General features: G+C 51.2%; 1 protein-coding gene across 2 annotated transcripts in view; it reads left to right on the forward strand.

The window, feature by feature from the left end:
* LOC119963680 (protein HIRA) overlaps positions 1 to 12,841 on the forward strand; it is a 140,061-nt gene that overhangs the window by 97,914 nt on the left and 29,306 nt on the right. For both annotated transcript variants that reach the window (XM_038792998.1, XM_038793005.1), the window contains 2 exons: positions 911 to 1,078; positions 10,183 to 10,387. In XM_038792998.1, the coding sequence (XP_038648926.1) occupies positions 911 to 1,078; positions 10,183 to 10,387 (373 nt within the window). The remainder of the gene's footprint in view (positions 1 to 910; positions 1,079 to 10,182; positions 10,388 to 12,841) is intronic.

Consider the following 12,841-nt stretch of genomic DNA (forward strand, 5'->3'; position numbering starts at 1 on the left):
TTGAATTTACTCAAGGCTGAGTTAGATATAATGTTTTGATAGATGAGGGAGCCGAAGGTTATGGGGCACAGAAAGTGAAGTTGAGACCACAGCCAGATCAGTCATGATCTGATTGAATGGCGGAGCAGACTCCAAGATCTGAATGGCCTCCCAAGTCCAATGTGCCTGTTGTCATCAGTATTCCTGGGCTTGGAGCAGGAAGGTTAAGACCTGATTGATATGTAGCAACCCCTTTTGGGGAGTATAATTAAACAACTTGCTAACGCTATCTGGATTTGAAAGTGAGGGATACTCATTTGGGTGAAGGTATGTGTTGCTGTCTCTTAACATAAGTTTACCCTGTTTGGCAACAGATAATGGAAGGAAATAAAAGCAACATGTAAACTTAAGTGGTGGTCAACTGCAAAACAGTATAAATTGCTGCCCTTGTAATGCTAACCTGTTACACCATTGAAAAGATATCGTCACACTGTAAGCTATCAACAATAATTAGTCCCACTTGAAGCACTTAAGCCTGATGGGATTGATTATACTCATAATTTTTTTCTTATAAATTTAGACTACCCAATTCATTTTTCCAATTAAGGGACGATTTAGCATGGCCAATCCACCTACCCTGCACATCTTTGGGTTGTGGGGACGAAACCCATACAAACACGGGGAGAATGTGCAAAAACCACACAGACAGTGACCCAGAGCTGGGATCGAACCTGGGACCTCGGCATCGTGAGGCAGCAATGCTAACCACTGCGCCACCATGCTGCCCTATACTCGTAATGTATACATAATTAGGCCAGACACCTGTTCATGGCAGATAGTAGTGTAGATGGCCCAAAATATCTGTACGTTATTGGGGTGTAATATAAGTGGGAGAGGCATCTATACAGTAGTCTTTGTCTTTGTTTTTCAGGTCTGCAATTACTAGTACGTCCACTGCCGTACCCACGAGTACTCAACTATTGACCTCACCTTCACGGATTGAACCAATGAAAGCTCTAGATTCCAGGTTCACCGAAAGATCAAAATCAACTCCAGGAACAGCTCCCATCTCTTCTGCCAGACAGAGTGACTTGGACAGGTATGGCAAAGACAACATGGATGCGCCTCAGACGGGTTCAGTTTGATCAGTAATGAGGGGAGTTTGTCTATTGGTGAAAAATGGGCACAGTTGAGTTTGGTTGTATTGCCTTATCACATCTTTATTACATAGGAAGCTATATGTATATATATTGTTTCTCATGGAATGCAAAATAGATGCTCCCAGAAGACATTCTATATTAAATTTCTCCCTTGTGACATTGAGAGGTCATTTGTGTGATTTTTCTCCAATCACACAAGGGGGATCCAGATTATGCTTGTGTTTTTATTTGAAGGTATGCTTCAGTGGACTGTTGAGTCTGAATATGTGGCAGTACAAAGTAACTGAATCATAAATGTGTAAAACCTATACTTCTATTTCTATATAGTTGTGCACAATTTGCAGTGGAGCCCTTACCTTTTTTTTTAAATAATTTTTATTGAAAGAGTTTTTCCATACAGACATTTACCCCTACTAATTTTTAAATTATTTACAACACAATCCCTCTAGGCAAATATCCCTCCCTCGCCCGCCCTCTCGCGCGCACCAGTCCTCTCTCCCCCCCCCCCCCCCCCCCCCCTCCAAGCAACAACTTAACAAACAAGGCAGCCTACAGTTTCAGACATGAGCAGCGAGCAGACTTGCCCGCGTTACAGTCGTGCATGTCCCCCCACGACCATTGCTGCCCCCCCTCCCCCCCCCCCCCCGGTTGCTGCTGCCACGACCCCGTACGCCTATCTCTGATCTAAAAAGTCAAGGAAAGGTTGCCACCGCCTGGAGAATCCCTGTACCGACCCTCTCAGGGCAAATTTGATCCTTTCTAGCTGAATATAGCTAGCCATATCGTTAATCCAAGTTTCAACGCTTGGAGGCCTCGCGTCCTTCCATTGAATTAATATCCTTCGTCGAACCACTAGGGACGCAAAGGCCAGTATTCCGGCCTCCCTGGCCTCCTGTACCCCCGGTTCTACCCCGACCCCAAAGATCGCAAGCCCCCATCCTGGCTTGACCCTGGACCCCACCACCTTCGACACCGTCCTTGCCACCTCCTTCCAGAACCCTTCCAGCACCGGACATGCCCAGAACATATGCACATGGTTCACTGGGCTTCCCAGACATCTGACACACCTGTCCTCACCCCCAAAGAACCGGCTCATCCTTGTCCCCGTCATGTGAGCTCTATGCAGCACCTTAAATTGAATGAGGCTCAGCCTCGCACACGAGGAGGAAGAATTGACCTTCTCCAGTGCATCCGCCCACGTCCCGTCTTCTATCTGCTCTCCCAGCTCCCCTTCCCACTTGGCTTTCAGCTCCTCCCCTGATGCTTCTTCCGCCTCCTGCATTATCTTGTAGATGTCTGATATCTTCCCCCCTCCGACCCAGACCCCCGAGAGCACCCTATCACTCGCCCCCTTACTGGGGAGCAGGGGGAACCCCTCCACCTGCCGCCTAGCAAATGCCTTCACTTGTAAATATCTGAACATGTTTCCCGGGGGGAGCTCAAACTTCTCCTCCAGCCCTCCCAGGCTCGCAAACCTCCCCTCTATAAACAGGTCCTTCAGCTGCCGTATGCCCACCCTGTACCAGCTCTGAAATCCCCCGTCGATGTTCCCCGGGATGAATCTATGGTTCCCTCTTATTGGCGCCGCCAACAGACCTCCCATTTCCCCCCTGTGTCGCCTCCACTGCCCCCATATCTTGAGGGTGGCCGCCACCACCGGGCTCGTGGTGTACCTCATGGGGGGGAGTGGCCATGGTGCCGTTACTAGGGCCCCCAGGCTTGTGTTGCCACAGGACGCCCTCTCCATTCGTTTCCAAGCTGCCCCCTCCCCTTCCATCATCCACTTGCGCACCATTGACACATTTGCCGCCCAGTAATACCCCGAGAGATTGGGTAGTGCCAGCCCTCCACTGTCCCTACTCCGCTCCAAAAAGACCCTTCTCACCCTTGGGGTGCCATGCGCCCACACGTAGCTCATGATGCTACTCGTCACCTTTTTGAAGAAGGCCCTAGGGAGGAAGATGGGCAAGCACTGAAATAAAAACAAGAACCTTGGGAGGACCGTCATTTTGATTGACTGCACCCTCCCCGCCAGCGACAACGGTACCATGTCCCACCTCTTAAATTCCTCCTCCATCTGTTCCACCAGCCTGGAAAAGTTCAACTTGTGGAGGGTCCCCCAGTTCCTTGCCACCTGCACCCCTAAGTACCTAAAGCTCTTTCCTGCTCGCTTGAAGGGGAGTCTCCCAATACCCTCTCCCTGATCCCCCGGGTGTATCACAAAAACCTCGCTTTTGCCCAAATTTAGTTTGTACCCCGAAAAGTCCCCAAACTCTGCTAATAGTTCCATTATCTCCGGCATTCCCCCTTCTGGGTCTGCCACGTACAGCAGTAGATCATCCGCATACAGCGATACTCGATGTTCCTCCCCTCCCCTAGTCAGTCCTCTCCACCCCCCTGAACCCCTCAGTGCCATCGCCAACGGTTCAATCGCCAGTGCGAAAAGTAGGGGGGGATAGGGGACATCCCTGCCTGGTCCCTCGGTGGAGCCCGAAATACTCCGACCTCCTCCCGTTTGTCACTACACTCGCCGTCGGGGCCGAGTAGAGCAACTTCACCCACTTAATAAACCCTTCCCCAAACCCAAACCGTTCCAACGTCTCCCACAGGTACTCCCACTCCACCCTATCGAATGCCTTCTCCGCGTCCAGCGCTACCACTATCTCAGCCTCCCCCTCCACTGCCGGCATCATAATTACATTCAGCAATCTCCGCACGTTCGTGTTGAGCTGCCGCCCCTTCACGAACCCTGTCTGGTCCTCATGGATTACCCCTGGCACACAATCCTCTATTCTAGCTGCCAGGATCTTTGCCAGCAACTTGGCATCCACGTTCAGAAGCGAGATAGGCCTGTAGGACCCGCACTGCACGGGGTCTTTATCCCGCTTCAATATCAGGGAGATCAGAGCCTGCGACATTGTCGGGGGCAGAACCCCCCCCTCTCGCGCCTCATTAAAGGCTCGTACCAGTACCGGTCCCACCAAGTCCACATTTTTCTTGTAGAATTCCACCGGGAACCCATCTGGCCCCGGCGCCTTCCCCGCTTGCATCTGACCTATTCCCTTGACTAGCTCCTCTAGCCCTATTGGCGCCCCCAGCCCTTCTACCAGCCCCTCCTGGACCCTTGGGAACCTCAATTTGTTTAGGAAGTCCTCCATTCCCCCTCTCCCCGTCGGCGGCTCAGACCGATACAGCTCCTTGTAAAAATCCCTGAAGACCCCATTCACTTCTTGCCCCTTCTGCACTACCTTCCCGCCCCTCTCCTTCACTCCCCCAATCTCCCTAGCCGCATCTCGTTTGCGAAGCTGGTGTGCCAGCATCCTGCTCGCCTTTTCCCCATACTCATAGACCGCGCCCTGTGCCCTTCTCCACTGCGTCTCTGCCTTCCTGGTGGTCAGCAGGTCGAACTTGACCTGCAGGCTGCGCCGTTCTCCCAGCAGCCCCTCCTCTGGTGCCACCGCATATCTCCTATCCACTTCCAATAGCTTCCCCACCAGCCTCTCCCTCTCCTGCCTCTCCTTTCTTTCTCTGTGCGCCCTTATGGAGATCAGCTCTCCCCTGATCACTGCCTTCAGGGCCTCCCAGACCATCCCCACCTGCACCTCACCCGTGTCATTCAAGTCCAGATAGCTCTCAATGCTCTTCCGGACCCTTTTACACACCTCGTCGTCCGCTAACAGCCCCACATCCAGCCGCCACAGCGGGCGCTGGTCCCGCGCCTCCCCCATTTCCACATCCACCCAATGTGGTGCATGATCAGAGATCGCAATGGCCGAGTACTCAGCTTCCCGTACCCTCGGGATCAGCCCCCTGCTCAACACGAAGAAATCGATTCTGGAGTACACTCTATGGACGTGGGAGAAAAAGGAATACTCCCTCGCCCTCGGCCTACCAAACCTCCATGGGTCTACTCCTCCCATCTGCTCCATGTACCCCCTCAGCACTTCTGCCGCTGCCGGCCTCCTATTGGTCCTTGAGCTCGATCTGTCTAGCCCGGGGTCCAGCACTGTGTTAAAGTCCCCCCCCATGATCAAGCCCCCTGCCTCCAGTCCCGGAATGAGGCCCAATAGGCGCCTCATAAAACCCGCGTCATCCCAGTTCGGGGCATATACGTTGACCATCACCACTTTCTCCCCCTGCAGCTTACCCTTCACCATCACATACCTACCCTCCTTATCCGCCACCACCTCCTCCGCCACGAACGACACCCTCTTTCCCACCAGAATCGCCACTCCCCCCGGTTCTTTGCGTCCAATCCAGAGTGGAACACCTGTCCCACCCACCCCCTTCTCAGGCGAACCTGGTCCACTACCTTCAAATGGGTCTCCTGTAACATTGCTACATCAGCCTTCAGTCCCTTCAGTTGTGAGAATACCCTTGATCTCTTGACCGGCCCATTCAGCCCCCTCACGTTCCAAGTGATCAGCCGGGTCGCGGGACGACCCGCCCCCTTCCCCTGCCGATTAGCCATGTCCTGTTCCCTGCTCGCCCCGGGTCGACCCTCCCCTTCTGACCCGCTCCCCATGGCGATGTCCCCCTCCCCCCACCTCTCCAGTCCTCCACTTCCCGTTTCTGGTCTTTTCAGCAGCAACCCGGTGTCCCTCCCTAACCCCTCCCCCCCCCCCCCCCCCCCCCGGGCTAGGACCCCTCCTAGCCGCGATGTACCCTCCATCGTACTCCCGTAAGTCAGCTGGTTCATGCTGACCCGGCTGCTCCTGCCACACTCCGACTCCCCCCGGCTCGGGGGGGGGGGGGGGGGCTCCCCCCCCTTGCCACTCCTCCCTGGCCCCGCTCCAGCGCAGGAAAGGTCGCCATTGCCAGCCACGCCCCGCACTCCTCCCCTCCCCCCTCCTCTGCCCCGCGCGCGGGAAACAGAGGAAAGCCCGCGCTTTCGCCCTGCCACACCCCACCCCGCCATCTTCAGTTCCACCCCCGTCCCCGTCCATGCCTGTAAAGAACCCCCCCTAGGAGCCCATATCCCCGATCTGCTCTCTCCCCCGTCCCGCCTCCCCAACTTAACATTATAAATAACAGATAGATAACAAATAACAATGTACTTAACAGTCGCCCTCTACCAAACAGCATAAATAACCATAAATAACCATGAATAACCACAATAACAATAACTAAGGGAAGTTGGCAAAAGGGGGGAAAAAACATCAGAAGAAAAACCACAGCAAGAGTTCAAAATCCAAACAAAGAATTCAGCTGAAAGTACCCGAGCGGCTACGGCCGCCAAGTATCCCCTGGGTCTAATTCGAGTCCAGTTTCTCTTCCTGTACAAAGGCCCACACCTCCTCTGGGGACTCAAAATAGTGGTGTTGGTTCCTGTAGGTGACCCACAAGCGCGCTGGCTGCAGCATTCCGAACCTGATCCGTTTTGCATGTAGCACCGCCTTCGTCCGGTTGTACCGGGCCCGCCGCTTTGCCACCTCCGCACTCCAGTCCTGGTAGACCCTCACCGTCGAATTCTCCCACTTGCTGCTCCTTTCCCTCTTGGCCCACTCCAGCACTCTCTCACGGTCGCTGAGTCGCTGGAACCGCACCAGCACCGCCCTCGGGGGCTCATTTGCTCTTGGCCTCCTAGCCATGACCCTGTAGGCCTCTTCCAGCTCCAGGGGCGAAGGGACGGCCCCTGCCCCCATCAGGGAGCTCAGCATTTCTGCTACATATCCCGGGAGGTCTGACCCCTCCAGGCCTTCTGCCAGGCCCAAGATCCTCAGGTTCTTCCGCCTCATTCGGGTATCCAGCTCCTCAAAACGGCTCTGCCATTTCAGGTGGAGTGCCTCGTGCACCTCTACCTTTCCCACGAGGACCGTGGCCTCCTCCTCCCTCGCAGTCATCTCCTGCTGCAGCTCCCGAATCGACGCCTCTTGGGTCGCCTGGGCTCCCATCAGCCTGGTGGTCGTCGCATTCATTGACTCCAAGAGCTCCATTTTCAGCTCCGTAAAGAAGCGCAGGAGAGCGGCCTGCTGCTCCTCCGCCCATTTCCTCCATTCCTCAGGTGCGCCACCGGCCGCCATTTTGGTCTTCTGCCCCCGCTTTTTTTTGGGAGCTGCTGTTGCTTTCTTTACCACCCCACTCCGGGTACCGACCATAAAGTTGGTCTGGTTCTCTTCAGGGAGCCTTCCCCCACCGGGATTTGTCCTTACAGCGCCGTTGGGGCCCTCCAATCGGCCCGAAAACACCTTTGTAGCAGGAGCAGCCAAACGTGCGACTTAGCTGGTCATAGCCGCAACCGGAAGTCCCTGGAGCCCTTACCTGGTCATTCTTTCCAGATGTTGTGTTGGTATGGAGAGAGATCATTGGCTGAGGTTTAAAATGCCTTGGATTGTTCTAGCCCACTTCTTATCAAACAGCAGACAATTTCCCCTTTGCTCTGCATATGCACATTGTTTCATAGAATTTACAGTGCAGATGGAGGCCATTTAGCCCATCGAGTCTGTGCCAGTCCTGAGAAAGAGCACCCCACCTAAGCCCACACCTCCACCCTATCTCCGTAACCCAGTAACTCCACCGAACCTTTTTTTGGACTCTAAGGGCAATTTAGCATGGCCAATCCACCTAACCTGCACATCTTTGGATTGTGGGAGGAAACCGGAGCACCCGGAGTAAACTCACGCTGACGCGGGGAGAACGTGCAGACTCCGCACAGATAGTGACCCAAGCCAGGAATCGAACCTGGAGCTGTGAGGCAACTGTCCTAACCACTGTGCTACGTATCAGTGCTCAGAAAGAGCACAGTCAATGCTTCAGCGACTGGGTAGGGCAAATATGGGAAACTTGCTTAATTAAAGGCATACAAATTCTAACACCCCTCGGCACCGACATTAGGTGTAGCCTACATTCTAATATTGTGAGGAATCTGAGAATCGGAGCAGCACGGCAGCACAGTGGTTAACACAGTTACTTCACAGCTCCAGGATCTGAGGTTTGATTCCCTGCTTGGGAATCAAAAAGGTCCAAAAAGGTTAGGTAGGGTTATTGGGTTACGGGGATAGGGTGGAGGTGTGGGGTGTTCTTTCCAAGGGTCGGTGCAGACTCAATGGGCCAAATGGCCTCCTTCTACATTGTAAATTCTTTGTCTAATAGAATGGACAAGAAGAGGGAAGAGATTAAACAAGCCAAAAATAAGTCATAGCTGTTTAATGGGGTGTATTGGAGTTCCTTGCAATAATTCTAACATGGCAAAGTTGTGCACGTTAAGTGGATTGGCCATGCTAATTTGCCCCTTTGTATCCAAAGATGTGCAGGTTAGGTGGGGTAATAGGGTTACAGGGATAGGGCAGGGGAAGTGGGCCTAGGCAGAGTGCTCTTTCAGAGGGTTGGTACCAACTCAATGGGCGGAATGGCTTCCCTCTGCATTGTAGGAATTCTAAAATAAAGGAGGCGGCACTGTGGATTCACCTGAGGAATGAGCAGTGCTCCGAAAGCTAGTGTTTGAAACAAACATGTTGGACTTTAACCTGGTGTTGTAAGACTTCTTACTGTGCTCACCCCAGTCCAACACCGGCACCTCCACATCATGACACTGTGGTTAGCACTGCTGCCTCACACGCCGTGGGCCTGGGTTCAATTCCGGCCTTGGGCAACTGTCGGTGTGGAGTTTGTGCGTTCTTCCCATGTCTGCATGGGTTTCCTCTGGGTACTTGGGTTTCCTCTCACAGTCCAAAGATAAGTAGGTTGGGTGGACTGGCCATGATCAATCACCCCTTAGTGTTCAAAGATGTGCAGGTTAGCTGGGATTACAGGGAAAAAGAGGGGGGATGGGCCGAGGAAGGTGCCCCTTTGAAGAGTCGTGCATACTCGATGGGCTGAATGGCCTTCTGCATTGTAGGGATTCTATCATTCTATTCTTTTCTAGACAGCTGGTTTGTGATGCAGAGCAAAGCCAGCAGTTCAATTCCCATACTGGCTGAAGTTATTCATAAAGACCCACCGTCTCAATCTTTCCCTTGCCTGAGGTGTGATGATCTTCAGGTTAAATCACCACCAGTCAGCTCTCCCTCTCAAAGGGGAAAACAGACTATGTTCATCTGGGACTATAGCGACTTTACCGTACCACTGTTCTATGGCAAAGCTGAAGCAGCCCTGAAGGTGGCGCTGGATTGTCAGACAAAATCGAGACATTTTGTTCCCACGGGATGAAGTCCCTTATTCAGGAGTGGGGAAGTGTTGGTGAGTGCGTTGTTTTAGAGCAGAGATCATGAATGTTAGTGACGTTATTGGAAATGGGTGCTTTGTTTCAGATGAGCTGTATGGTTTCGGATATTAATACAAAGTTTGGGGTCCAGTGAAACCAGCACGTTTACTCAGTACTGATGTATATAACTCTCCAAGCACGTATGGATATTCGCAAGAGTGTATCCAGCAATTTTGTTAAGTTTTTTTTTTGTATATATTTTCACATGTGGTATCTTGGGTGAAACTTGACCATAGATTTAAAAATCTTCTATCTCGGAATTCTGTCAAGATCCTGACCAATTGGCTCCCTGTAAGTCAAACTGACAGGGATTAAATGCAGTTTCAATCGAGATCCTAAAGATTGTAATCTATTGGATGTGACACATTTTGAGATGTACTGAGTTGCCATATAAATAAATGCAATTATTTCCTTCAGTTTTGAGCTACGGTTGTGAACATTTCGCCATCTAAACCAAACACTTGATGCTGATGCTTAGTTTAGAAGTGGAAAAATATTTCATCATCTCCAACTTCATCAATTCCCCCACCCATTCAGGAGTATTGTGTGGCTTTTCCATACAATTAGTAGGCCAGCAGTCCAGTAGATAAAACTATTCTGGGTGCCTGATGGCTTCATTCTCATTTATATCCTCCTTAATTGTAACTGTCGAGCACCAGGCTAATGTAATGCAGACTGTTTTGGCTCAAGTTGCAGCTAATATTGGACAGGGTCAGGAGTGATGGAATTCTCGGAATTGCCATTGCTGTGCAGTTTTCATCATTGTAAATCTTACTATGGATTGGATTTGAATGTGGGGTTATTTACTGTTTGTGAACCATTGCAACACTCTCTTTCTAGGAGTAAAGAGCAGGGACTTTCCAAAGACTTGAAGCCTAGAGAGGTTCAAGAGAGCAGTAGTGACAGTGAGGAGAAAATTCCAGCTTCGAAAATCTTGTCACTGTCAAAACGTAAGAACGACACTGAGGGAGAAGTTGTGGAAAAGAAAAAGAAAGGTCGACCAAGGAAAGAGGCAAAGCAAACATCTGTAACCATAACATCTCAGGTATGGGTCTGATAATCTCTTGCATAAAACTCAGTAATACTTACCTCTTCGGCGAAATGCTGCCAAAGCTTCTATGTACCCCCTCCAGCCTACATGTATAACATGCAGGGTGTGGTGTCATACTTCACCTCATTCAACCTTTGTTGAGCTAACTGATAAGGTGTCATTGACGAAGTTATGTTTGGCTTCTCTCTTGGAGGGAGGGTTGACCTTCGTTGTGATAACCCAAGGCCAAATACCCGACATGATTACTGTCTGGGTTTATGTATAAAGAATGGTTACTTCAGTACAGACCTGTTGGTATTAAGGTACTGTCTCAGTGCAGACTTCAGTCATCTGGAGAAATAAGATAACAGCTGGAAAGTAGCTTTGGCAGGCAGGAAGGTTTCTCCAGCATCTTAAATAGACAAGCTGTGCTCACACATTTGAATGTTATGGTGAGATCGATGAAGTCAACAGTTAGTGATCTCCTTTGATCACAACATTTTTCTCTTGCTGCTCAACTGAGAAGATCATGTCGACTGTAGATTACAGTTCTGAAAGCATACTGGAATTCTGGGTAGATGTGTACAGCCAAGATCCACATTCTAACAAGAGTGACACGGGCAAATATTTTCCCATGATAGTTGCAATCAGTGTTCTTGTGGAGTCCAGGGACTGGAAGCACCACTAGGACTGTGGGAGGTCATAGAGAGCATCAACTCCATACAGTCGGGGTAGGGACCGGGTCTGGACGGATTCCCAGTTGACTTGTATAAGGCGTTTGCGGCAGCACTGGCCCCGCATCTGTGGGAGATGTTCAATGATTCGCTATTGAGAGCGGCCCATCCTGGCACAGGCCTCAATATTACTAATTGCGAAAAAAGTCAAGAACCTGACGGAGAGAGAGCAGGTCATACAGATCCATCTCACTCCTGATTTTTATAATAACTTCATTGCCATGTTAATGTAAGCCTACTTATGACAATAAAAAAATTACAATTATTATCATTGATGCCAAAGTCCTGACGAAGGCTCTGGTGAGGTGACTGGAGAGTTGCTTGCCAGAAGTGGGCACGGAAAATCAGATGGGGTTTCTCAAGTGCAGACGGGTAACGGCGAACATCATGCCTGCTAACGCGATTATGATCCCACCCAGGGAGCAGACACAAGAAGTGATCATCTCCCTGAATGCAGAGAAGGCCTTTGACAGATGGAAATACCTCATAGAGGTGCTGGAATGGTTTAGGTTTGGGACAGGGTTCACCTTGTGGGTGAAACTACTATAGAGCACTCCCATGGCAAGCGTATGGACAAACACCATCAGCTCTGAATATTTACGGCTACACAGAGGCACAAGGCAGAGATGCCCATTGTCCCCACTGCTATTTGCCCTGGCATTCGAACCACTGGTTATCACCCTCAGGTCGTCGAAGGTGTGCAAAGGCATCCAAAGGGAATCAGGTAGCACAGAGTCTCACTTTATGTGGATGACCTGCTCCTTTCAAACCCCTAGCCAGCATGGGAGGAATAATGGAACTCCTAAGGGACTTCGGAGCCTTCTCCGGTTACCAACTTAACCTGAGCAAGAGCAAAGTCTTTCCTGTGAACCCCCAGGAGGAACCAGAGCTGGGGACGCTGCCATTCAAACTGGCCCAAACCAAGTTCCATCCGATACCTGGGGATCCAGATAGCCCACAACTGGACACGGACCTGCAGGTGGAACCAGGCGAGACTCGTGCGCAAAGGTAAAGAAAGACCAGAGGAGGTGGGACTGGCTTCCACGCTCCCTGGCGGGAAGAGTGCAGACAGTAAAAATGAACATTCATCCAAGATTCCTCTTCCTATTGAGATCCCTCCCGATCTTCACCCCCAAGGCCGCCTTCACCAAGGCAGATAAATTAATAATGGTGTTTGTGTGTGCAGGGGAAAACCCCAGAATGCGTAAAAGTGTGTTACAAAGAAGGAGGAGTATGTGGGGGGGGGGGGGGGGGGGGGGGGGGTCTTGGTGCTGCCGAACCTCCTATTCTTCTACTGGGTGGCAAATGCAGAAAGGATACAGGGGTGGGTGAGAGAGCAAAAGGTGTAATGGGTGCGAATGGAAGAGACCTCCCTATATGGGGACATCCCTCTGCGCAGTGGCCACAGCCCCACTCCCATTTATCCCGGCCAAATACTCGAGAAACCCGGTGGTTGTAACCATGCTAAGGACCTGGATCCAGCTTAGGCACCATTTAAATCTTGGTACAATGTACGCTGCATCTCCCAATTGCAAAAGCCACAAATTCATCCTGGCAAAAATAGACTCCGCCTTCAAAATGTGGAGACAGAATGAACGGGCACTGACGTAGCCGGCAGAGCAGTGACCCTGGGGAAACTAACCGAAAATCTCTAACTCCAGAAATGGAACGTGCTCCAATACCTACAACTGAGGGACTTCCTCCGCAAAGAGACCGCAATGTTCACCCAGCTACC

Source organism: Scyliorhinus canicula, chromosome 1 (assembly GCF_902713615.1).
Source record: "Scyliorhinus canicula chromosome 1, sScyCan1.1, whole genome shotgun sequence".
Classification (NCBI taxonomy): domain Eukaryota; kingdom Metazoa; phylum Chordata; class Chondrichthyes; order Carcharhiniformes; family Scyliorhinidae; genus Scyliorhinus; species Scyliorhinus canicula.